We start from the raw sequence: 23,508 nt of genomic DNA on the forward strand, positions 1-23,508 counted from the left end.
GGAGCTCTGTCAGAATGACCATTGGGTTCTTGGTCACCTCCCTGATGAAGGCCCTTATCCCTCGATTGGTCAGTTTGGTCGTCCGGCCAGCTCTAGGAAGTCTTGGTGGTTCCTAACTTCTTCCATTTAAGAATGATGGAGGCCACTGTGTTCTTGGAGACCTTCAATGCTGCAGAAATGTTTTGGTACCCTTCCCCAGATCTGTGCCTCGACACAATCCTGTCTCTGAACTCTACGGACAATTTCTTCAACCTCATGGCTTGGTTTTTACTCTGATATGCACTGTCAACTGTGGGACATTACATAGACCGGTGTGAGCCTTTCCAAATCATATCAAATCAATTGAATTTACCACAGGTGGACTCCAATCAAATTGTAGAAACATTTCAAGGATGATCAATGGAAACAGAATGGACCTGAGCTTAATTTCAAATCTCATAGCAAAGGATCTGAATACTTACGTAAATAAGGTATCAGTTTATCTGTAATAAATGTGTTAACATTTTTTTTTTAAACTTGTTTTCACTTTGTCATTATGGGATAGTGTGTGTAGACTGCTGACAATTTTTATTTATTTAATCAATTTTAGGCTGTAACTTAAAAACGAGGAAACAGTCAAGGGATCTGAATACTTTCCAAAGGCACTGTATATACAAAAGTATGTGGACACTCCTTCAAATTAGTGGATTCGGCTATTTCAGCCACACCCGTCGCTGACAGGTGTATAAAATCGAGCACACAGCCATGCACACCAATATTTGTAGTAGAATGGCCCTTACTGACCAATATTTGTAGTAGAATGGCCCTTACTGACGAGCTCCGTGACTCAACGTAGTAACGGCATATGAAGCCACCTTTCCAACGAGTCAGTTCCTCAAATTTCTGCCCGGCTAGAGCTTCCCCGGTCAACTCCTAAGTGCTGTTATTGTGATGTGGAAACCTCTAGGAGTAACAACGGCTCAGCTGTAAAGTGGTAGGCCACACAAGCTCACAGAACGGGACCGCCGAGTGCTGAAGCGCGTAAAAATTGTATGACCTCGGTTGCAACACTCACTACCGAGTTCCAAACTGCCTCTGGAAGCAACGTCAGCACAATAACTGTTCGTCGGAAGCTTCATGAAATGGGTTTCCATGGCCGAGCAGCCGCACAAAAGCATAAGATCACCATGCGCAATACCAAGAGTCAGCTGGAGTGTTGTAAAGCTCGCAGCCATTGGACTCTGGAGCAGTGGAACTGCGTTCTCTGGAGTGATGAATCACCCTTCACCATCTGGCAGTCCGACAGACAGATCTGGGTTTGGCAGATGCCAGAACAACGCTACCTGCCTGAATGCATAGTGCCAACTGTAAAGTTTGGTGGAGGAGGAATAATGGTCGGGGCTGTTTTTCATGGTTCAGGCTAGGCTCTTTGTAGCGTTAAGATTTCTCTTCACTGGAACTAGCCTACAATGACATTCTAGACGATTCTGTGCTTCTAACTTTGTGGCAACAGGTTGGGGAAGGCCCTTTCCTGTTTCAGTATGAAAATGCCCCCATGCACAAAGCGACATCCATACAGAAATGGTTTGTTGAGATCGGTGTCGAAGAACTTGACTGGCCTGCAGAGCCCTGACCTCAACCCCATTGAACACCTTTGGGATGAATTAGAACGCCGACTGTGAGCCAGGCCTAATCGCCCAACGTCAGTGCCCGACCTCACTAATGCTCTTGTGGCTGAATGGGCGCAAGTCCCCACAGCAATGTTCCAACATCTAGTGGAAAGCCTTCCCAGAAGAGTGGAGGCTGTTCTTGCAGCAAGGGTGGGGGGGGGGGGGCATCTCCATATTAATGCCCATGATTTTGGAATGAGATGTTCAACGAGCAGGTGTCCACATACTTTTGGTCATATAGAGTAAATCTAGACATTTTGATTAGTTGGTAAAGAGTGTGAGAAGATTCAACAGGGACTTCTTTACTAAAGCTTGGTTTTTCATTATACACATTTCATAGTTGAAACTGCATGCAGTGGCTTGGTTTGAGGCACGTTACTAAGGAAAAATGAGCTGTGATCATTTTAAACAAAACAAACAAAAAAGAATATCAAACACAGAATTGCATAAATTAATCTTATTTCAATATTGCAGTAAAATCCAACTACAAAAATTAAACATCCATTAATTTTAAGCAGTTTTTGTTTTCCAAGTAGACTTATGCATCATAAAATACACAAGTAAAGGCAACACAAAAGGGAGAGACGCTAACGACAAGTTGCAATTAAGACCGTTAAGGAACAGATTAATTTTGCATTGGGTATTCAGCTGTCATAACAAAATAATATTGAAGGTGAGGGGTACAAAGTCAAACACAGAGGCATGTAAATCAGTATTATCGCACAGTAAAACATTACCTACAGGCTGGACATGGGGCAGACAGGGGTCCTTAAAAAGACATGCTTCAGGTCCAGTAAAACAGTTAGTCCTGGACTAACTGAGGACTCTCTCAGTAAATGAGTGTTGAAAACATTGAACGGAGAGCCAGGTTACTGGCAATGCCCACGCAGGAGACCTCTAGTCGTTGCAACGCTCAAGATGGCCACTGCCACTTTTCAATTTGACCCTATAAAAAAAAAGGGGGATGCTTTCGTGATTGGGTTTTAAAATCCATCAGCTGTAAGTACTATAACTTCCCAAACGCGTTAGGAAAGCACCAAGGCTTTATGTGCAAAAGTTGCTCCCACACAACTGTAGGAGGTGCCACGTGCCAGTATGATCATGATAACGACAAAGGTGTTCACACAACAATTGTTGTTTTGACTATACTAACATCTTAATTAATTATCAGTCCTTTTGTCATCTTGTTTCTCTTAAATAGCATATATTGCAGCATGAAGTAACAGTTCTCACCAGTCAGGGGGCGTGTCAAACAAAGGGGACGAGAAAAAAACCAGGCACAGAAAAGGACACCCCGTCATTTTGGGGGCTTCCCAAACAGTTACCAATCTCTGAAAATTAACTCATATTTTCCTTTGGCCGCTGTTGGTAGTTTAACATCACATTTTTTCATTTAAGTGAACCGTCAACAAAACCCCAGATCTAATTTCACCACAGCTTATCTACATTTGGCAAAAATAAAAGTTAAAAAAAAATTGATATTGGCCACAGTTTCTCTGCTGAATGACTTTGGACAGGCAGCCCCTGTCTGTCTCTTGGCACAGTATACAGATGGAACAGAAATGGTTGAGTAAAAACTATCTCGAGACAAAAAGAATCATCGGAAGTGGAACAAAAAAGCCAAAATGCGACGGAAGACTTTAAGCCACTGGCTAGTTGCTGCTCTTCCTTCTCCTGTATGTCATACAAGTATGTTGTTTTTTCTTTCTTCTGTCGTACGCTGCAATCTGAGGCACGACGTTTACACAATCCACTTCCTGAACTCTCTGACTCTCTTAAACCCTTGAATCTCAACTGGCTGTTTCCAAAAACAGGAAGCAGCACTTATGCCAAAGAAGGAAAAAAAATAATGCATTGTCACGCATGAAGAAACTGATCCAAGAAGAAGAATGAATAGTCATCATATCTATAATGACAATAATACAAACACATCTCCCAAAAACTGAGAGGGGGGGGGGGGGGGGGGGGCCTAGTAGTGGCTTCAGGTGTGTGCTGGTCACAGTACTGCCTGCTTTCCATGGGAATGTTCTAGAGAGGGGGGGGGGGGTGATCTGAAAGGAGAGGTGAGATGGGGGGAGGATAGGTGTTAGGAGAGGGAAAGAAAGGAGGAGAAGAGGAAGAGAGGAGCTCACATCTCCTCTCTTCTCGAGCTCTACTCCCACTCTGTGGTGCCAGGAGGTTTGGAGGTCAGGTCAAACATCACCCGGGAGATGCCAGGGATCTTCTTGATCTCATTCACCATCTTCAGCACCACCTGGGGAGACATGGTGAGAGAGAGAGAACGGTTAGAACTGGAGACCGTGGTTTATACATCTACACTGAGAATAATGTCTGATCCCCATCTCATTCCCCATCTTGCGGCGAGCCGTAGTACCTCCTCGGGGATGTGGTTTCCGGGCGTGGCAGGTATCCCGGTCATGAAGTCGCTGGTGATGAACGTTCTGACGACCACAGAGCGTCGGCAGGACGGCTGCCTCTGTGAGGAATCGCGGTCAAAGTGCAGCGGGGTCAGGATGACCGGCATCTGGCTGATCTTCCCAGAGTAACCTGGGAGAAAGAGGGAGTTACCAGACAGGGTTAGCAACGAGCACCTCATAAAGGGAAGTTGGTTCTACAGGGATGGGGGTTTGAAATCATTTCACTATTCAAATAGCATCATGATTTTTTTTGTCGGATATCTGAAATACACGTTTTTTTGTTTAAACTTAAGGTTTTAACCTAAGTAATGCTGCGCGAGGGAGAAAGGCTAACACTCTGTTGCTGCATCTGTAGACAGCCTGGTGTCTGTGTTGGGAGCGACCAGACAGAGACGAGACGCCAACGCAACCCTAGCTAACTTGTAGCAGCCACAATGTTATTTATTATCCCATATAATAGCTAGCTAGGCTAATTAAGGCTGCATGCTGTGCTTTCTTCCCAACCCCATAAAAACAGCGGCCTATCAAATCAAATCTTATTTTTCACATGCGCCGCATACAAGCTGTCGGTAGCTCTTTGTAGCCTGCTCCTTCTCATTTCGCTAACTTTTAAATCCATCATTTTATTTCATCTTGCATTGCATTAGTGAACTCACTCCACATTGAGCCTCTCGGCTTCTTTGATTGTTGGCCAACAATCAAGTTACCCGTCTTCATGGGGCGCACCGTGCACATCATAAAAACTACCTTGAAAAGTGTGTTGTTTCCAATGCGTTACATTTGAAAGTGTCATAGTATATCCTTGTATGTAACAAAGTCACATTCATGTTTTAATATAATTCCGAAAAAGCCTTTTCAGTGTTATAGGCCTATAAATTCTCTCTCGCCAAAATGAATACTGACACAAGTATTTCAATACTAACGTCCGTTTAAATATTCAAATAACCGTGCACATCCCTAGAGTTCTACACATTGTATTTCTATACTCTGTCCCCCGCTTTACACTGAATCCAATAATAATTTCTATCCAGCCCTTCTGCTCCCCTCCTGAAGCAGGAAACCACTTACCAGACTCTCTGAGGATGGAGTGGGCCACGAAGTCCGCCTGTCTGAGTGTGCTGAGAACGCCCGTGGTCAGGAAGGTGGGGGTGACGTCTGTGGGGGGCTCCTTCACGTGGGACCCAAATATATACACAACTCTGGAGGGAGGCAGGAGAGAGGGAAGAGTCCATATGGCATTCTGCTAGCAGTAACCGGTTGTACTTCATCTACTGTGTACTGTGTGTGTGTTACCTGTTGATGGTGTGGCACATGCGAGGGATGAGTCTGGCCAGGAACATGAGGGATTCCCAGTGTGGAGCCTCTTTACTGGTGACCCCACACACATAGCTATAGGACCGACAGTCACCCTACACACACACAGAGAGACACAGAGAGAGAGAACAGGTTAGGAGCCTCTTTACTGGTGACCCCACACACATAGCTATAGGACCGACAGTCACCCTACACACACACAGAGAGACACAGAGAGAGAGAACAGGTTAGGAGCCTCTTTACTGGTGACCCCACACACATAGCTATAGGACCGACAGTCACCCTACACACACACAGAGAGACACAGAGAGAGAGAACAGGTTAGGAGCCTCTTTACTGGTGACCCCACACACATAGCTATAGGACCGACAGTCACCCTACACATACACACAGTTAATGAAAAGTGATCCATCAGGGTCCATAATTCACATTTAGACTTCATTAAAACACTCTGGGGTTATTTGAGGCCTTTCTCTTCTCCCTCTGCTCCCAGCCAAACTCCACAGAGAACAATAAGCCCCTCTGTTAATACACTCCTGTGTCTCTCCTGGTCCACTTACCAACACACACACTTTCTGAGGTTAAAGTAGCGCTCCGTCTCTCCTGCCTCTCTTACACAACACACATTCACTGTTTCTGGGATAAATATATCCCTCAGTGGCTTTCAGCAGGAAGTGTGGAGGAGACATCCACCACTGAATGGGCGGAGCCAGCTGTGTCATCATCCCATTACCATGCACTTGTCAACAGACAGATATTGTTTAACCAAAGCCTGAAGGAAATTAACAGACAGAGCAGTAAATCTCCAAAATACCCATTGACAGACATTGCCCCTAACCACAGATCTAGGATCAGATTACCCCTCCCCAATGCTAACCTTAACCATTAGCTGCATAAACAAATACCTACTCAGCCCTGGCAGTAGCATCCTGTTATAGTGAGAGGGAGATGGCTGCTGGGTGAAGGAATAACAGGGAGTGTCTAACTAGTCCTGGCGTCAGAGCCCAAACCACAGGCTAACATTAGGCCTAGCTACACCACACACTGTCAAAAGTGAGACAGAAGGGAGACAGGTTCGTACTGTACTGTGTTGTCTGTTCTACAGTGTGTAGACACTACGGATTTCTCTTTTAATGAAAACAAAGCTTGTATGAATGAGAAATAAACCAATGGAAAAACAGACTGAGACGTGTAGACCACTGGGTCATAAAGGCTGTTGACCATATAGCCTAGATAATGTAGTGGGGCAGACAGAGCCATATAGCCTAGGTAATGTAGTGGGGCAGACAGACATATATAGCCTAGGTAATGTAGTGGGGCAGACAGAGCCATATAGCCTAGGTAATGTAGTGGGGCAGACAGACATATATAGCCTAGGTGATGTAGTGGGGCAGACAGACATATATAGCCTAGGTGATGTAGTGGGGCAGACAGACATATATAGCCTAGTTGATGTAGTGGGGCAGACAGACATATTGCCCAAAGGGTGGCTACTTTGAAGAATCTCAAATATAAAATATATTTTGATTTGTTCAACACTTTTTTTGGTTACTACATGATTCCATGTACTATGTAGAAAATAGTACAAATAAAGAAAAACCCTTGAATGAGTAGATGTGTCCAAACTTTTGACTGTTACTGTATGTATGCATGTATGTATGTACGTACGTATGTATGCATGTCAGAGGTCACATTCCGACAGACACCTCATGTCAAGCAGTGCCTAGAGTGAGTACACTGTAAGAAGCGTTACCTGGACTCCCACAGTCTTGATTGGCAGCAGGAAGGCATTGAGTGAATGTAGACTTGTGATCTGCAGGAGTTTCTCCTCCTCCTCGTCTGATATACACGACTTCACTCTCTGCAGCAGCGTGTGGGGCTGGAGGGACAGAGGAAGTTATGATTATTATTAGCTAGTCTGACATACTAGAGTTATCAGCATGTTGGTGCATAAAGGACAGTTGGGGTCAATTGCATCAACAGTCCATTGCAGAGCTCCATGTCCAGAACTCTGTTATTAGCACCGTGCTCCTGTCATAGACTAGCGATGCTCTCTGACCTTTTTGACCATGGCAGAGAAGTCTGTGATGATCTTGAGGATGTTGTTGGTCTCAGCAAAGTCCTTACAGATGTAGGGTTCGTCTGCACAGATCACTCTGATGGCCAGGCCAGGACCTACAGGAGAGGGTTAACATTACAGATCACTCTGATGGCCAGGACCTACAGGAGAGGGTTAACAATACAGATCACTCTGATGGCCAGGCCAGGACCTACAGGAGAGGGTTAACATTACAGATCACTCTGATGGCCAGGCCAGGACCTACAGGAGAGGGTTAACAATACAGATCACTCTGATGGCCAGGCCAGGACCTACAGGAGAGGGTTAACAATACAGATCACTCTGATGGCCAGGCCAGGACCTACAGGAGAGGGTTAACATTACAGATCACTCTGATGGCCAGGCCAGGACCTACAGGAGAGGGTTAACATTACAGATCACTCTGATGGCCAGGACCTACAGCAGAGGGTTAACAATACAGATCACTGATGACCAGGACCTACAGCAGAGGGTTAACAATACAGATCACTCTGATGGCCAGGACCTACAGCAGAGGGTTAACGATACAGATCACTCTGATGGCCAGGCCAGGACCTACAGGAGAGGGTTAACATTACAGATCACTCTGATGGCCAGGACCTACAGCAGAGGGTTAACAATACAGATCACTGATGACCAGGACCTACAGCAGAGGGTTAACAATACAGATCACTCTGATGGCCAGGACCTACAGCAGAGGGTTAACGATACAGATCACTCTGATGGCCAGGACCTACAGCAGAGGGTTAACAATACAGATCACTCTGATGGCCAGGACCTACAGCAGAGGGTTAACGATACAGATCACTGATGACCAGGACCTACAGCAGAGGGTTAACATTACAGATCACTCTGATGGCCAGGACCTACAGGAGAGGGTTAACGATACAGATCACTGATGCCCAGACCAGGACCTACAGGAGAGGGTTAACGATACAGATCACTCTGATGGCCAGGACCTACAGCAGAGGGTTAACATTACAGATCACTCTGATGGCCAGGACCTACAGGAGAGGGTTAACGATACAGATCACTCTGATGGCCAGGACCTACAGGAGAAGATGGGGTTAACATTAAAGCCATAGACATTCTGCAAAACATTCTGCTATTCTCCATGTTCGTTCTAAATGTTCCTTGACTATATACAGTTGAAGTTGGAAGTTTACATACACCTCAGCCAAATACGCTTAAACTCAGTTTTTCACAATTCCTGACATTTAATCCAAGTAATAATTCCGTGTTTTAGGTCAGTTAGGATCACCACTTTATTTTAAGAATGTGAAATGTCAGAATAATAGTAGAGAGAATTATATATTTCAGGTTTTATTTCTTTCATCACATTCCCAGTGGGACAGAAGTTTACATACCCTCAATTAGTATTTGGTAGCATTGCCTTTAAATTGTTTAACTTGGGTCAAACATTTCGGGTAGCCTTCCACAAGCTTCTCACAACAAGTTGGGTGAATTTTGGCCCATTCCTCCTGACAGAGTAACGGAGTCAGGTTTGTAGGCCTCCTTGCATGCACACACTTTTTCAGTTCTGCCCACACATTTTCTATAGGATTGAGGTCAGGGTTTTGTGATGGCCACTCCATTACCTTGTCTTTGTTGTCCTTAAGCCATTTTGCCACAATTTTGGAAGTATGCTTGGGGTCATTGTCCATTTGGAAGACCCATTTGCGACCAAGCTTTAACTTCCTGACTGATGTCTTGAGATGTTGCTTCAATATATCCCAAATTTTTCTACCTCATGATGCTATCTATTTTGTGAAGTGCGCCAGTCCCTCCTGCAGCAAAGCACCCCTACAACATGATGCTGCCACCCCTGTGCTTCACAGTTGGGATGGTGTTCCTCGGCTTGCAAGCCTCCCCCTTTTTCCTCCAAAAATAACAATGGTCCTTATTGCCAAACAGTTATATTTTTGTTTCATCAGACCAGAGGACATTTGTCCAAAAAGTACGATCTTTGTCCCCATGTGCAGTTGCAAACCGTAGTCTGGATTTTTTATGGCGGTTTTGGAGCAGTGGCTTCTTCCTTGCTGAGCGGCCTTTCAGGTTATGTCGATATAGGACTTGTTTTAATGCGGATAGATACTTTTGTACCTGTTTCCTCCAACATCTTCACAAGGTCCTTTGCTGTTGTTCTGGGATTGATTTGCACTTTTCGCACCAAAGTACATTCATCTCTAGGAGACAGAACGCGTCTCCTTCCTGAGCGGTATGACGGCTGCGTGGTCCCATGGTGTTTATACTTGCGTATTATTGTTTGTACAGATGAACGTGGTACCTTCAGGCATTTTGAAATTGCTCCCAAGGATGAACCAGACTTGTGGAGGTCTACAATTTTTTTTCTGAGGTCTTGGCTGATTTCTTCTGATTTTCCCATGATGTCAAGCAAAGAGGCACTGAGTTTGAAGGTAGGCCTTGAAATACATCCACAGGTACACCTCCAATTGACTCAAATTATGTCAATTAGCCTATCAGAAGCTTCTAAAGCCATGACATCATTTTCTGGAATTTTCCAAGCTGTTTAAAGGCACAGTCAACTTAGTGTATGTAAACTTCTGACCCACTGGAATTGTGATGCAGTGAATTATAAGTGAAATAATCTGTCTAGGTATACAATTGTTGGAAAAATGACTTGTGTCATGCATAAAGTAGATGTCCTAACCGACTTGCCAAAACTATAGTTTGTTAACAAGAAATTTGTGGAGTGATTGAAAAACAAGTTTTAATGACTCCAACCTAAGTGTACGTAAACTTCCCGACTTCAACTGTATAGAACATTCTATTGTGTGTTGGTTCTAAATGTTCCATGACTATATATAACGTTCTGTCCCGTGTGTACGGTGGGGTACTGACCAGGGAAAGGGTGTCGACAGACGATGTCCTCTGGCAGTCCCAGTTCTCTGCCCAGTGCCCGAACCTCATCCTTATGGAAGTCCTTCAGCGGCTCAATGACTTTTCCCTGGAGGGAGTGAGAGAGGAGACAGTTCAGATCAGAGTTGTGGACTCAAGTCGCATGACTTGACTCGAGTCACAAATTTCATGACCAGAAAATAAAATAACTTCAGAATTGACTTGAGACTGATGACTTGAAATTATCGGCAAACTGTCAATCAACACAGGTCGGGTGAGCTAGCGTAGTGAGAAGGTTTAGGGGGATTGTATTTTAATAGGCTACATACAGTCTACCATTTGTATTTATACCTTGGCTTATTCGATCTGGTCACTAACACAGGCCTACAGCATTACACCAAATTCTTGTTTCAAAATGATCAAATTTTTGCTTCAGAACCAAAAAGTAGTGCATCTTGACTGTTTACCAGTCATTATCATTGGTGCGCAAAGAGTAGCCTACCTATGCTAATATTATCCATAAAGTACCGTTTAGCAATCTACTACGGATGCATCTTACAACAATAGGCTAGCTCTGTGATTTCGTCATTTTCATATTTCAGATAGGCCTAGTTTGCGTGGGTTATAATTCTATACCTCAGTGGTGGTACTGTCTGAAGATAGTGCAAAGTTACAGCTATCTTCATTTCTTAGAGTCTGGTGATGTAATTATGATATCTGAAATTGACTGCTAACATGAATGACTTTCAGCTCAAAATGCAGATGTAAAACACACTTTATTTCTGTATCTTGCAGTTTTGAAAATGCATCACCACCCTGCGCGCGGGCGTCGCAAGCTGTGAACCACTCCTTTTTGTGGGTCGCAGGTCAAAACCACTGATCTAGCGAACATATGGCTGATTTGTTATAGGATCAGGTGCAGTGCAAATGTTACATTTGCAGGGAGAGAGAGGATTGACATAAATATTGTTTGGTGATAAGAATATGAGCCGGCAAGCTCACCAGCAATGGGGTATCAAGCAACAATTACTAGCATAGGTCTACTGGTCTTTTTGTATGTCAAAATTGCTTGAAATTGATATTTGTATGTCAAAATTGCTTCAAATTTGTTGTCTGTAATGTGCGGGTGAATAAGGGAATCTGACAATGTTACTGTCGATGTCCAATGTTTACTTGACCCTCTGCATTTCATACATGATACATCTTGTGTCACACTCAATGCGGTCCCCACACACCCCACTTGTACTCCATTAGTTCCTGGTGGAACACCCACCCATCTATATTGTCAAAAATGTGTTGTAAAACTAATGAAAAGGGCTTTCTGGTAGCCTCAATAAATAAACAGATTTTTTTGTTGAACAAGTCATTGCCTGTATAGATTTTTTTTACATGACTTGCTTTTAGACTTCACGACTTGGACTTGACCCGCTCAACTTCGGATTCGACTTGAGACTTGGACCTTGTGACTTGAATAATAGTGACTTGGTCCCACCTCTGGCTCAGAAAGCTCTGATACATGCTTTCAAGGTTGTGTTTGAAGTTTGTTTCAGTGTGTGTTTACCTCGTCTCTGAGCTTGCGGATGAGTTCTGTGTCGTTGTGGTGTGTTTTGATGACCTCTGCCTTGCCGCTGGCGAGGTGAGAAGCACTCTCTATGAGGTCTGGCCTTAGGGTGCCCTGGGCTAGGAACACCTCCTCCGGCTTCAGGTTCATCTCCCCTATCACCTCATTGGCCACCTACAGACACCAATCACACACACAGGAAGTCGATTCAATAGTCTTTTTTTTTTTTTTGACAGACAGAAAGAGACATGCAGACAGACTCTCAGAAAGACAGACAGACAACAGACTAGGACTAAGATAAAGTTCAGGACAAGGTATGAATCCATGTGGAAACTTTTCAAAAATTAACAGATTGATGGGACCAGTTCCGTTGCTAACTACCTGTGCCATTACTAACTAGCATAGCTGGTCCATTGTTCCAAAGAGTTACAGGATATTAGAATTCTCTTGTCTTAACCCTTGTCACCTTCAACCTAGATAACAGACAGGCAAGACACTCACAGACACAGTACCTTGACGAAGGTGTCTCCAATGATCTTCCTCTTCTCCTCAGGGTTGGTGGTCATGTTGAGGGTCTTGCTGATGCGTTTCCGTGGCGTCCGGTCCTCGTCGGAGATGGGCAGGGTCGTTGTGCCGTTATAGAAGGTGTGTGCTGCGTTAACCACTGGAGAGAGAGAGAATTATAGTTTAGTTAGTGATATTTTTTTCATATACACAGCCAGGCACATGTATGCTACATTTGAGTCCATTCTGGACAGGTATAGCACACCAGCATAGCTTTACCTATCACTTTTAAGGTTGACCCCCAGCTTGGCTTGACCTCTCACCTTTTGAGGATGACCCCCTGCTTGGCTTGACCTCTCACCTTTTGAGGATGACCCCCTGCTTGGCTTGACCTCTCACCTTTTGAGGATGACCCCCTGCTTGGCTTGACCTCTCACCTTTTGAGGATGACCCCCAGCTTGGCTTGACCTCTCACCTTTTGAGGATGATGCCCAGCTTGGCTTGACCTCTCACCTTTGAGGTTGATGCCCAGTTTGGTGAGGGCCTCCTCAACGCTCTGGCTCTCTCTCTTCCTCATAAAGCCATTGTCGATGTGCACCGCGATGACCTGCTCCTGGTTCAGAGCTTTGTTCAGCAGTGCCGTACACACCGTGGAGTCCACCCCGCCACTCAGCAGAACCTGGGAACAACATTGGACCAGACATGTCAATCAACACAACGCCAGGTTGTGAAAAGCATTCTTTCATCTCCATTTCCCTCCCCCTCCCTTTTTTTCTCTCTCTCTGGAGGGACAACCCGCTTTCTGGGAGCAGAGGAAGTCAATCACATTGTTTCAGCAGAGAAAACAGTGTAATTTCACTGTCTAATTGAGTGTTTAATAGCTCAGATTAACTTACTACGCCCTCCCAAGGTCTCTATGTTCTATACTATGGGGCTCATGTTGTACACCCACATTCGGCATCTAACCATACTATAGATTCCTCACCAGTACTTTGGACTTGCCAACTTTCTCCTGAATCTCTGTGATGCAGGACTGCTGGCGGTTCTGGACAGTGAAGTTGGAGGTGCAGCCGGCGATCTCAAACAGGAAGTTACGTAATATATCTGGTCCCCGCTCCGTCAGGTCCACTTCCGGGTGAAACTGGGTCCCATACAGCTTCTTCTGCTCGTTGGCAATACCTGTCAGAGAACAACAGGGGGGGTGGGCAGTGGTGAGATGTGGGTGATCAAAGACGAGGCGAATGAAGGGAGGGAAAAAGGGGATGGGGAGGGAAAAAGGGGATGGGGAGGGAAAAAGGGGATGGGGAGGGAAGAAGAGGATGGAATGCCAATGGTCTTCATGATCATATTGTGTAATTGACTGAACGTAGGGAAGTATGGCAGTAGACTAAATTAGTCTAAAATATAATTTTCTTCCAGGCCCAGGACCCTTTCCCAGAATGCTTACCCGCAATGATGCTTCCTGACTGGGCAACCACCTTGAAGCCATCGGCCACCTTGTCCACACTGTCCCCATGAGTCAACAGCACCAGCTCCTCCTTCTTAAGGCCCCTGACAACATCAAGTCAAACACAGGGTCAAAGGTCAGACAGGAAGTACATTCACACACAGGCATAATGAAACCTAAAATAACTCCACCCATATCTGGAACCAGAGGGAACAAAGCAGCAGCAAGCAGCCACATTGTGCTTGTGTCTAACTGTGTGTGTCTGAAAGACGACTCGCTCGCCGGCCGCTATTCTCTGGACTGTGCGTGCGGTGGTGGCAATTTTCCTTTTTCTTCACCATAGTAAGAGGAAAATTATTTGAGGGAGGAACGGGTACAGCTGTGACATGGCTAACTCGTTTAACGACCAAGTCAGCTGTATCCAAACAGCGACTAATTGTTAGCAAGCTAACCACCATGCTAGCTCGCTTTTGTGGTTTTACTTCGACAAGAAAAGTGTTTTACTGGCTACACCAAGCTAACTGTTCTAATATGTCTTTTCGGAAATGGTATCCGGCCATCACACCGAGTGCCACCGTCGGAGATAGCTTGCGATTAGTGGATTATCTGACTAGCCTACCACGCTAGTTTTTTCTGACAGCTAAAAACATAGCATCCGAGCTATGGCGACAAAACCATCTCCCACTCCAAACGAGGAGAAGATCCCGGCGATATCGGCCAAGGACAACCACTCGTTCTGCTCCGCTTGCCTTGGGCTGCAACATGCCAGGGAAGCGTTAGCCTCCCCCAGCTCCTGTCCACACTGTGCCCACTTCACTGTGAAGAGTCTCCGTTGCAAGCTGGCACGCCTAGCTAGCCTGAGTAAACAGGACCCTAACATGGGTGCTCGTGCCCCCAATGGCTCATCAGAGGCGATGGATATCCCCACGGGGGAATCCTGGAGCGGCGGCTAGCGCAAGCTGGTGCGACCAGCTCCACGCCATTGCCCCGCTGTTGGAGGACTCCAGCAACGACCTCGCGGCTTCCCTGCCAGGCTTCCTAATTGGAGGTGAAAACTACTCCATGGGGTTCTCCTTTGAAATCGTCAGACGGCGACGGCCAGGCCACCAAGCCTCCTGCCAGGGAATTCGAAACTGGACGGGGTCCATCCCTACCAGCTCTCGGTGTGGACCTGCAGGATGTGTGCAAGCGCGCTGTAGACAGGGAGTACAGGAGGGGACTAAGCACACACCCCTGAGGGGGCCCAGTGTTGACGATCAACGTGGCAGATGTGTTGTTGCCTACCCTTACCACCTAGGGGCGGCCCATCAGGAAGTCCAGGATACAGTTGCAGAGGGAGGTGTTTAGTCCCAGGGTCCTCAGCTTAGCGATTAGTTTTTGTGGGAACTATAGTGTTGAACACTGAGCTGTAGTCAATGAACAGCATTCTCACAAAGGTGTTCATTTTGTCCAGGTGTGAAAGTGAAGTGTGGAGTGAAAATTAGATTGCGTCATCTGTGGATCTGTTGGGGCGGTATGTGAATTGGGGTGGGTCTAGGGTTTCCGGGACGATGGTGTTAATGTGAGTCATGACCAGCCTTTCAAAGCACTTAATGTGAGTGCTATGGGGCAGTAGTCATTTAGGCAGGTGACCTCCGCTTTTTGGGGAACAGGGACTATGGTGATCTGCTTGAAACATGTAGGTATTACAGACTCGGTCAGGGAGAGGTTGAAAATGTCAGTTTCGACACTTGCCAGTTGGTCCGCGCATGCTCCGAGTACACATCCTGGAAATCCATCTGGCCACGCGGCCTTGTGAATGTTGACCTGTTTAAAAGGTATTGCTCGGCTACGGAGAGTGTTATCACACAGTCGTCCGGAACAGCTGGTGCTCTCATGCATACTTCAGTGTTTCTTGCCTTGAAGAGAGCATAAAAGGCATTTAGCTCGTTTGGTAGGCTCGCGTCACTGGGCTGCTCGCGGCTGGGTATTCCTTTGTAATCTGTAATAGCTTGCAAGCCCTGCTACATCCGACGAGCGTCAGAGCTGGTGAAGTAGGATTCAATCTTAGTCCTGTATTGACGCTTGCCTATTTAATGGTTGGTCTTGAGGGCATAGCAGGATTTCTTATAAGCGTCTGGATTAGTGTCCCGCTCCTTGAAAGTGGCAGCTCTAGCCTTTAGCTTGGTGCGGATGTTGCCTGTAATCCATGGCTTCTGGTTGGGATATGTACGCACGGTCACTGTGGGGACGACTTCATTGATGCACTTATTGATGAAGCCGGTGACTAAGTTATACTCCATGCCATTGGATGAATCCCGAAACATATTCCAGTCTGTGCTGGGAAAACAGTCTTGTAGCGTAGCATCAGTGTCATCTGACTACTTCCGTATTGAGCGAGTCACTGGTACATCATGCTTTAGTTTTTGTTTGTTAGCAGGAGTATAGAATTATGGTCAGATTTTCCAAATGGATGGAGCGAGGGAGAGCTTTGTATGCGTCTCTGTGTGTGGAATAAAGGTGGTCTAGAGTTTTTTTCCCTCTGGATGCACATGTGACATGCTGGTAGAAATTAGGTAAAACTGATTTAAATTTGCCTGCATTAAAGTCCCCGGCCACTAGGAGCACCGCTTCTGGATGAGCATTTTCTTGTTTACTTATGGCCTTATACAGCTCGTTCTTAGGTTGGGGTGCGACCCACGAGGGCAGAACGGTGAGTGGGGACCCCATCTCCATTTTATACACATAAACAGCCTGGATCTCCTTGGGGTGTCCCTAGCATTAAAGTATTTTCTCCCATTTCTGGAGGGTCGTCATGTTCCTAGTCAGAACAGACAATACACTGTTGTGGCTTACATAAACAAACAAGGGGGACTGCGATCCCTTCACTTACACACACTGATACACAGACTGAATATGTGGAGCGGTTTGCATCTCCAGTCACTGAGACCTACTCATGTACCGGGAGTACTGAATCTGGGGGCAGATTTACTCTCCAGGGGGAACCCTCTATATGAGGAGTGGAAGCTCCACCCAGAGGTAGCCAATCAGGTTTGGATGCACTACGGCACCCCAGCAGTGGAGCTTTATGCATCAATGGAGAATAAACACTGTTCCTGAGGGATCGAGACGCACCGATAGGAGTGGACGCATTAGTGCGCGAGTGGCCACGCGTCCTCCTGTATGAATTCCCCCGACTGGCCCTGATTTCCCCCCACCCTAGCCAGGGTGCGGGAGAAGGGTAGGTCTCTCATACTAATAGCGCTGCATTGGCCAGAGAAACACTGGCTAGCAGAGATCAGTCAACTACTATGCGGTCAACCGTTGCCCCTCCCTCTGCGTCGGGACCTACTGTGCCAGGTGCGCGGGGAGATGGTCCATCCTCACCCAGAACGGTTAGCACTCTGGGCCTGGCCCGTGAACAGCTCAACTTGAACACTGCCGGGCTTCCTCCAAAATGTAATTTAGACTATTCAGAGTGCTAGAGCCTCATCCACCAGCTCCCTTTATGATTGTAAACAGCACGTGTTTGAGGAATGGTGCAACAAGTCACAGACAGTGTCATTCCAGTGCTTTGTCTCTGTAATCATGTCGTTTCTACAGGAATTATTATTACACAAAGGCTTTTTCTACTATTAAAGTATCAGGCATTGTATTTTGGCTTGTCATGTGGGTTTTGGGAGCACAATAGTTTTATGAAGGGTGCATGTCGTTTGTGTCCGGTGTCCAGACAGCTTGCCCCGTCGTGGGACAGTTGTTTTGGGTGCTCTATGCCAACAGCCTTTTGAGCCCCTGGATCAGGTGGATCTGAAGATGCTTTTAATTAAAGACAGCTCTATTACTAGCACTGGCCTCTGCCAAGCGTGTAAGTGACATTCACACAGTCTCAGTGCAGCTGGTACACAGTACCGATAGCATCATTGTGGCCTAACCCCTTGCCTTTATCCCTCAGGTTATTAACCCAACTTTGATGTGTAAGTCGCTCTGGATAAGAGCGTCTGCTAAATGACTTAAATGTAAATGTAAATGTGTCTTCCCCCTGAGCTGATAGTTTTTTTTTTTTTTATCCCCCACCGTTTTCCTCTCCGGATGCATATGTTGTGGCCAGCACTCTACGTATCTACATGTACAGGACTAAGGGGTTTAGAAAATGTCATTACATGTTCATTTCCTGGGCGAAACCTTACATCGTGAAGCGCTCACAAAACAGCGCCTATCCACTGGACAGTGGGGGCCATTGCTTTGGCCTACACAAGTAAGGGTCTCCTGCTGGGCTACGGATCATTTCACTAGAGAAATGGCTACATCCTGGGCTATATTTAAGGGCATATCTATCCAAGATATTTGCTTAGCAGCGAGTTGGGCTTTGCCACATACATTTGCAACGTTTTATAGACTTGATGTCACTGTACTGACCCTGGCGCATTACATTACATACTGCTTTACGTGTAGGATCTTCTCAGGGGCCCATTGTGTGGTGTATTGCACAGGGCAGTCGGTCGTCAACTTGTCTGGAAATACGGGAGTCAGATGATCCCATAAGGGAAATACCGAAACTGATGCTTGAAAGAGAACTTTTGGTTACGACCGTAACCTTGGTTCTCTGATAGCACGAGTGAGGTATTTCACCAGACCACCAACCTTGCACGAGCAACGAAGAGGCGTTGCTTATTTTTGAATGACTCAGAGACGCTGCGTCAGACCTTTTTAATAGGGTAGGAGGGATGCCCCTCTCCGACGCACAAGTCTCGACATCCAGCCTATCATGGCTGGCGTAGTGTAATAAAGGCTTCTGACGAATACACCGGGGGCGTATCTCATAAGTGAAATACCGAAACGAAAGAGAACTGAAGTATGTGACCGTTGGAACTTTGATCCAGTTCGCGTCAAACACATGGCTCTGGGACAAACCAATCAAAAACACTTGTTTTTGCTCTTCTAACCATTAACCTATTTTCTCAGAGTGGTTATGGTGAAACTGTTTTCTATCTGCCTACACTGAAGAATCTTTAGTTCTTCCAACCCACCTGAAGAGAGAACAGGTGTTGTCCAGTCCGATGTTGAACACTCCATCCTCTCTCACACTCTTCCTGTGTACTGTTCCTCCAAAAACTTTATTCATCATCTGTGGAGAGGACAATTGATCATTAGCCTCTTAAGTCGGCATTTTGTATTGATTGAAAGCCCTCCTTTCATTTGTATGGGATGTGTACATAAGAATGTGATTCTTAGTGGGTTTTATCCAAATGATCTGTCTTATGCTAAGGTCTTCAGGAGGGAGGTTTCATGCGTGTGTATTTCTCAGGGCCCTCCTACCTGCATTCCATAGCAGATACCCAGGACAGGCTTTCCAATGGTGAATATGGCAGGGTCAAACCAGGGGGCATCCTCAGCATACACAGAATTAGGACCACCAGAAATGATGATCGCTCTGGAGACAGAGAAAGGGGGGAGGAAAGTTTTTAAAAAAGGGTAGAAGGAGGATAAATATTCAAAGGCAAAAGTCAAACAATCAACGGCATCATACACAACAACAGAGTAGTCATTTCATACTAGCAGCATAGACATGAGCATACAGCTGTTTGAAAACCCCACCGCTCTCTAGTGTGCCCATAGTTTAGACATTCTCTATTGTCTGTTCAAACTGAAGCATTCCAAAAAGGTGTGCGCACACACACACACACACACACACATCTATTCTGTAGGGGTGGAGAGACGTTTTTGCAAACTGTAATGGAAAAATAGCGTCTCCTAAAAATCCTCCCCTGCCCTCTCTCTCCTTTCTGCAGAGAGATGGGGACCTCTCCCAAGCAGTAGAATGCAGTGTAAACACACACACTCCCTCCAAGGTCAGATAATACAAAATATACAGTAACATTTCATATATTTACAAAGATCTGCTTAGTCTAGCCACTGGTTTGTGTTCCTTTGTATAGGGCTCCAGGCTCTCTCACAGGCTGTCCTGACAACTGTGTTCCTCCACAGATGATGGATAGACAAAGAGGAGCTCTTGGGAATTATCACAGTGTAATTATTCTGACAGGTTCTCTCTCTCTCACACCCACATGTATGCATTTTCTTGTTTATTTCAAAATGTTTGGTCCAGGTTCGTTGACTTTGTAAATGCCACCCTGCTGCAAGTGTGATGTCAGTCAGTCTCACCTGAAGCCTTGTTCTCTGATGGCGAAGGCTGGCGTCTCTAGTGGGAGGATCTCTGAGCGGACAAACAGCTCTCTGATCCGCCTGTCAATCACCTTGCCGTACTGAGCCCCGGCGTCCAGGATAACCACCGCCCCCTCACATGAACCATTCTGAGGCTCAACGCTGCTGATGTCCAGCTGGGGGAGAAAGAACACACATTGTCCTGACCACGTACGAACACTCAATCAGGATAACCACATAGGCCTGTGTGTGGAATAGCCTTCAACAATGTTGTTTTTAATGAAGATACAATAGTCTATATTCCCAACACAATGGTTGAACCAGCGGGTGTTCAAAAAGCATTGCAAAACGTTAAATTCATTCAAAGACAGACAAAACCATTTGCGATGGTGAATGGCCCCACTTCGCTAACCTCATTGTGAGGAACGGGATTCATTAAGGCCAGAACACAATTTGAGACATGTGAGTCTCAGTACTGAGATGAGGACACGCAGAATCACGAGTCACACAGAAGCTAGGGGCCTGAGCATGGTCCAGCTGTGGTATAACTGTTCAGTCAAGTAGGGGCTTTAACCTTCCTTTTGAGATGTCTAGTGACCAGATAGATGCTTCAAGCCAGGATTCACAAGCCATTGGACGTTACTCTAGAATAGATATATCGAAACAAGTTGTTTTGCAGTTAAATCTATATGCCCGCCCCTTATGCATGATTTATGTAGGCAGCCATTGATTCATTGATATGGCAGTCAAGTGTTATCAAGGGAGATAGTGATTTTTAAGACAGTCACTATGGTTAGAAGCTTAATATTCTTATCAAAACTGTACATTTCTCATTCAATACATTGGGGCATTAGATATGGGCAAAACTAATTCAATTCACTGCCCTAGTAGTAAATTGTGAAATTGAGTAGCGTGTCCCCACGTGGTTTCTGACACTCCGTACTTCCGTCAATGAAAAACAACAGGCATTCGCTCGTGTATCAAGCACTGCAAGTGACACCATTAAAGCCCTAAAACTGCGAACCACACATTGCATATAAAACCGCGTCGATATTGGATGTGGAGTTGTTATAATGGGCCTGCTTTCCTGGAGAAAAGTCAAATGGAGTACTTACGGATATAAAAAATAATACTATGGTTGGCCTATGCTGCAGCTGGCACAACTGTGTGGTGGGTGGACAGACTGGAGACCGGGCGCTAGCTAGCTGGCAAGTCATAGTTAGCTAGCCATCAACCCGATTGTTTCTGTTAAATGACCAAAACAATATGCATGCTCGTAACACAATCTCGCACTGTTGCTACGAAGTTGAAATATATAAAGTCCACGACAATCTGCAACTACACTGCTAGCTATTATGCTAGTGAACTAACAATATCGGGCTATTGCTAACGTTAGTTAGCTAACTACAGTAGTCGATATCCAGCTGTGCGGCTACCGTGCGGCTGCAAAGGGCTAAGCTAAATTACACGCGGCTTCTGCTAGCAATGTCTACACCATGAAAGATGCAATAGTGGCATACAAATTACATTCACTATCTGCTGGAGGTTTATGAAACCCTCCAAAACATACATTTAAAAGACGAGGCAACAGGCATGGAGACGGGCATCTCCGACGGGGGTGCACACAATCCGCAAGTTTGCTGAAAACACGACATAGGCCGTAGCTAACCGGGGACTCCCAGCGCCCATGTCCCACAGCCGACAACCACCGACAGACAGCCGATACACATTGAACGAGAAACGGGATATGTTGCTTCCTTGGCGGCACATAGGCCGTTGTTTGACTGACCTTGGTATCTCCGTTGCACACAGCCATGGATGAGTGTAGCGGAATGAACTCTCCTCCTCGGTCTTCCAGATAGCACGAGACAGAGACTAGTGGTTGCTCGCTCAGTTGTTGCGCCAACCGCTGACGAAAATGTGTGCTAACTAGCGCTTCCGTAGCTACACTACTCACTGGCTGGATGGCTTCCTATGACCGTGCACTGTCCGACCACTTCGCTCAAAGACTGTCGCTGTCCCCTCCCCTCTTGAAGAGTAGTGAGTACTAGTGACTGTCTGCGTGAGAATACGGGCTTCTAGGGAGGAGTTACTCCTGGATAATTCAGTGGAAAAGTTTATTATGGAAAAGCTGCTGCAGTTTACAAGGGGAAGAATTCGCCCTATATGTCTAATTATCTATATCACGTGAATAGTGTAAATAGTATGTAATTGCTAGGGCACTAAACACCATTCCATGGGGAAAGACGTTTTCTAGGGATCATTTTGGATCCCTCTGTGGAAGTGTAACAGGAGCTATGAGGGGAAATCCAGACAACGGTATGTCTGGATCATGGGTTCAGCTTCGACTAGAGGAACAGAGTGTTTGTACACTCACTGTGTGTTAACATGGTACACTGCATGTAATAGACAAATATGAAGAGGAGTCTTCTGACGTTCTGAAAGGGACTGTTAAAGAAGGTTCTCTGCTGTTGGAGTAGATGGAAAATGGACCTGTGAACTTTACTGACTTTATTGTCCCCATGGGGAAATTTTGTTGCAGTGTCATGTACACGTTTAAAGTGGTGTTTAAATACAAAACAAACTGACAATACAACTTTCATAACGGTTACATACCAATAAAAAGAGACTAGCCTGCTGGCCTTAGTGGGTCGATAGGAACATTAGCCCAAGCTATTTAGGAGGGATATCACACCTGGCACAAATGATTGTCTAGTTGTGTTTTTCCTGCTGAGGTGTGCCCTATACCTGCACCCAGAGGGGAGTAGTTCAAAGTCTGGGTACAGGGGGGGCTTGGTCTAAAATTATTTTGTGAGCCTTGCAGAGGGCCCTGACCTTAAAGATCTCATCCAGTCCTGTCTGTTTGACTCCAAGTACCTTGCTTGCTGTGGTGATAATCCTTCTCAGCATATTTCTCTGGCTGACAGTGGTATTGCCAAACCAACAAATAATACAAAAAGTTAAAATACTCTCAATGAAAGATTTGTAAAACAGAGTCAGTATAGTACAGTCTACATTAAAATATCCCAGATTGTTGAGAAAGTACAGTCTCTGTTGGCTCTTTTTGTAGATCAGGTCTGTACATTTACTCCACTGAAGCTTATTGTCCAAGAGGACACCCAGATATTTGTATTCCTCTACAATCTCTATGTTCTGACCTCTGATAGATGTTGCAGAGGTAGGTGTTGTACACTTCCTGAAGTTAATGCACATCTCTTTGGTCTTGTTGGTATTGAGGACCAAGTGTGATTCATCACACCACTCTACAAAGTCATTTAGGACCGGGCCATGGTGTTCCAAATCATCATGCAACAGCCTGATGAGGGCAGGGTCTTCTGCAAACTTAAGGTGTTTGTCAGGATGGGAACTAGTACAACTATTAGTGTACAGGAGTGGAGACTAAACACATCCCCGAGGAGAGCCTGTATTGGTGGTGCGTATGTCCCACACGTGGGGACCCACCTTGATCCGCTGGCTCAGGAAGTCCAACAGTCACAAAACCAGCCCTCCATCTAAGG

The 23,508-nt window shown here is 45.7% G+C and overlaps 1 protein-coding gene across 1 annotated transcript; it reads right to left on the reverse strand.

Annotated features, from left to right (window-relative positions):
• Window positions 1–1,935: 1,935 nt before the first annotated feature.
• On the reverse strand, window positions 1,936–21,960 carry LOC139548351 (GMP synthase [glutamine-hydrolyzing]). Its single transcript, XM_071357984.1, has 16 exons — window positions 21,780–21,960; window positions 19,991–20,166; window positions 19,145–19,259; window positions 18,856–18,953; window positions 13,850–13,953; window positions 13,388–13,581; window positions 12,916–13,081; window positions 12,411–12,562; window positions 11,899–12,072; window positions 10,341–10,446; window positions 7,440–7,555; window positions 7,134–7,259; window positions 5,360–5,475; window positions 5,135–5,265; window positions 4,024–4,196; window positions 1,936–3,903 (listed from the first exon to the last, which is right to left on the reverse strand). The coding sequence occupies exons 1-16, from the start codon at window positions 21,804–21,806 to the stop codon at window positions 3,802–3,804; spliced, it is 2,076 nt and encodes a 691-aa protein (XP_071214085.1). The 5' UTR covers window positions 21,807–21,960; the 3' UTR covers window positions 1,936–3,801.
• Between the last annotated feature and the right edge of the window lie 1,548 nt (window positions 21,961–23,508).

The sequence above is a fragment of the Salvelinus alpinus genome, chromosome 21 (assembly GCF_045679555.1).
Source record: "Salvelinus alpinus chromosome 21, SLU_Salpinus.1, whole genome shotgun sequence".
Lineage (NCBI taxonomy): Eukaryota > Metazoa > Chordata > Actinopteri > Salmoniformes > Salmonidae > Salvelinus > Salvelinus alpinus.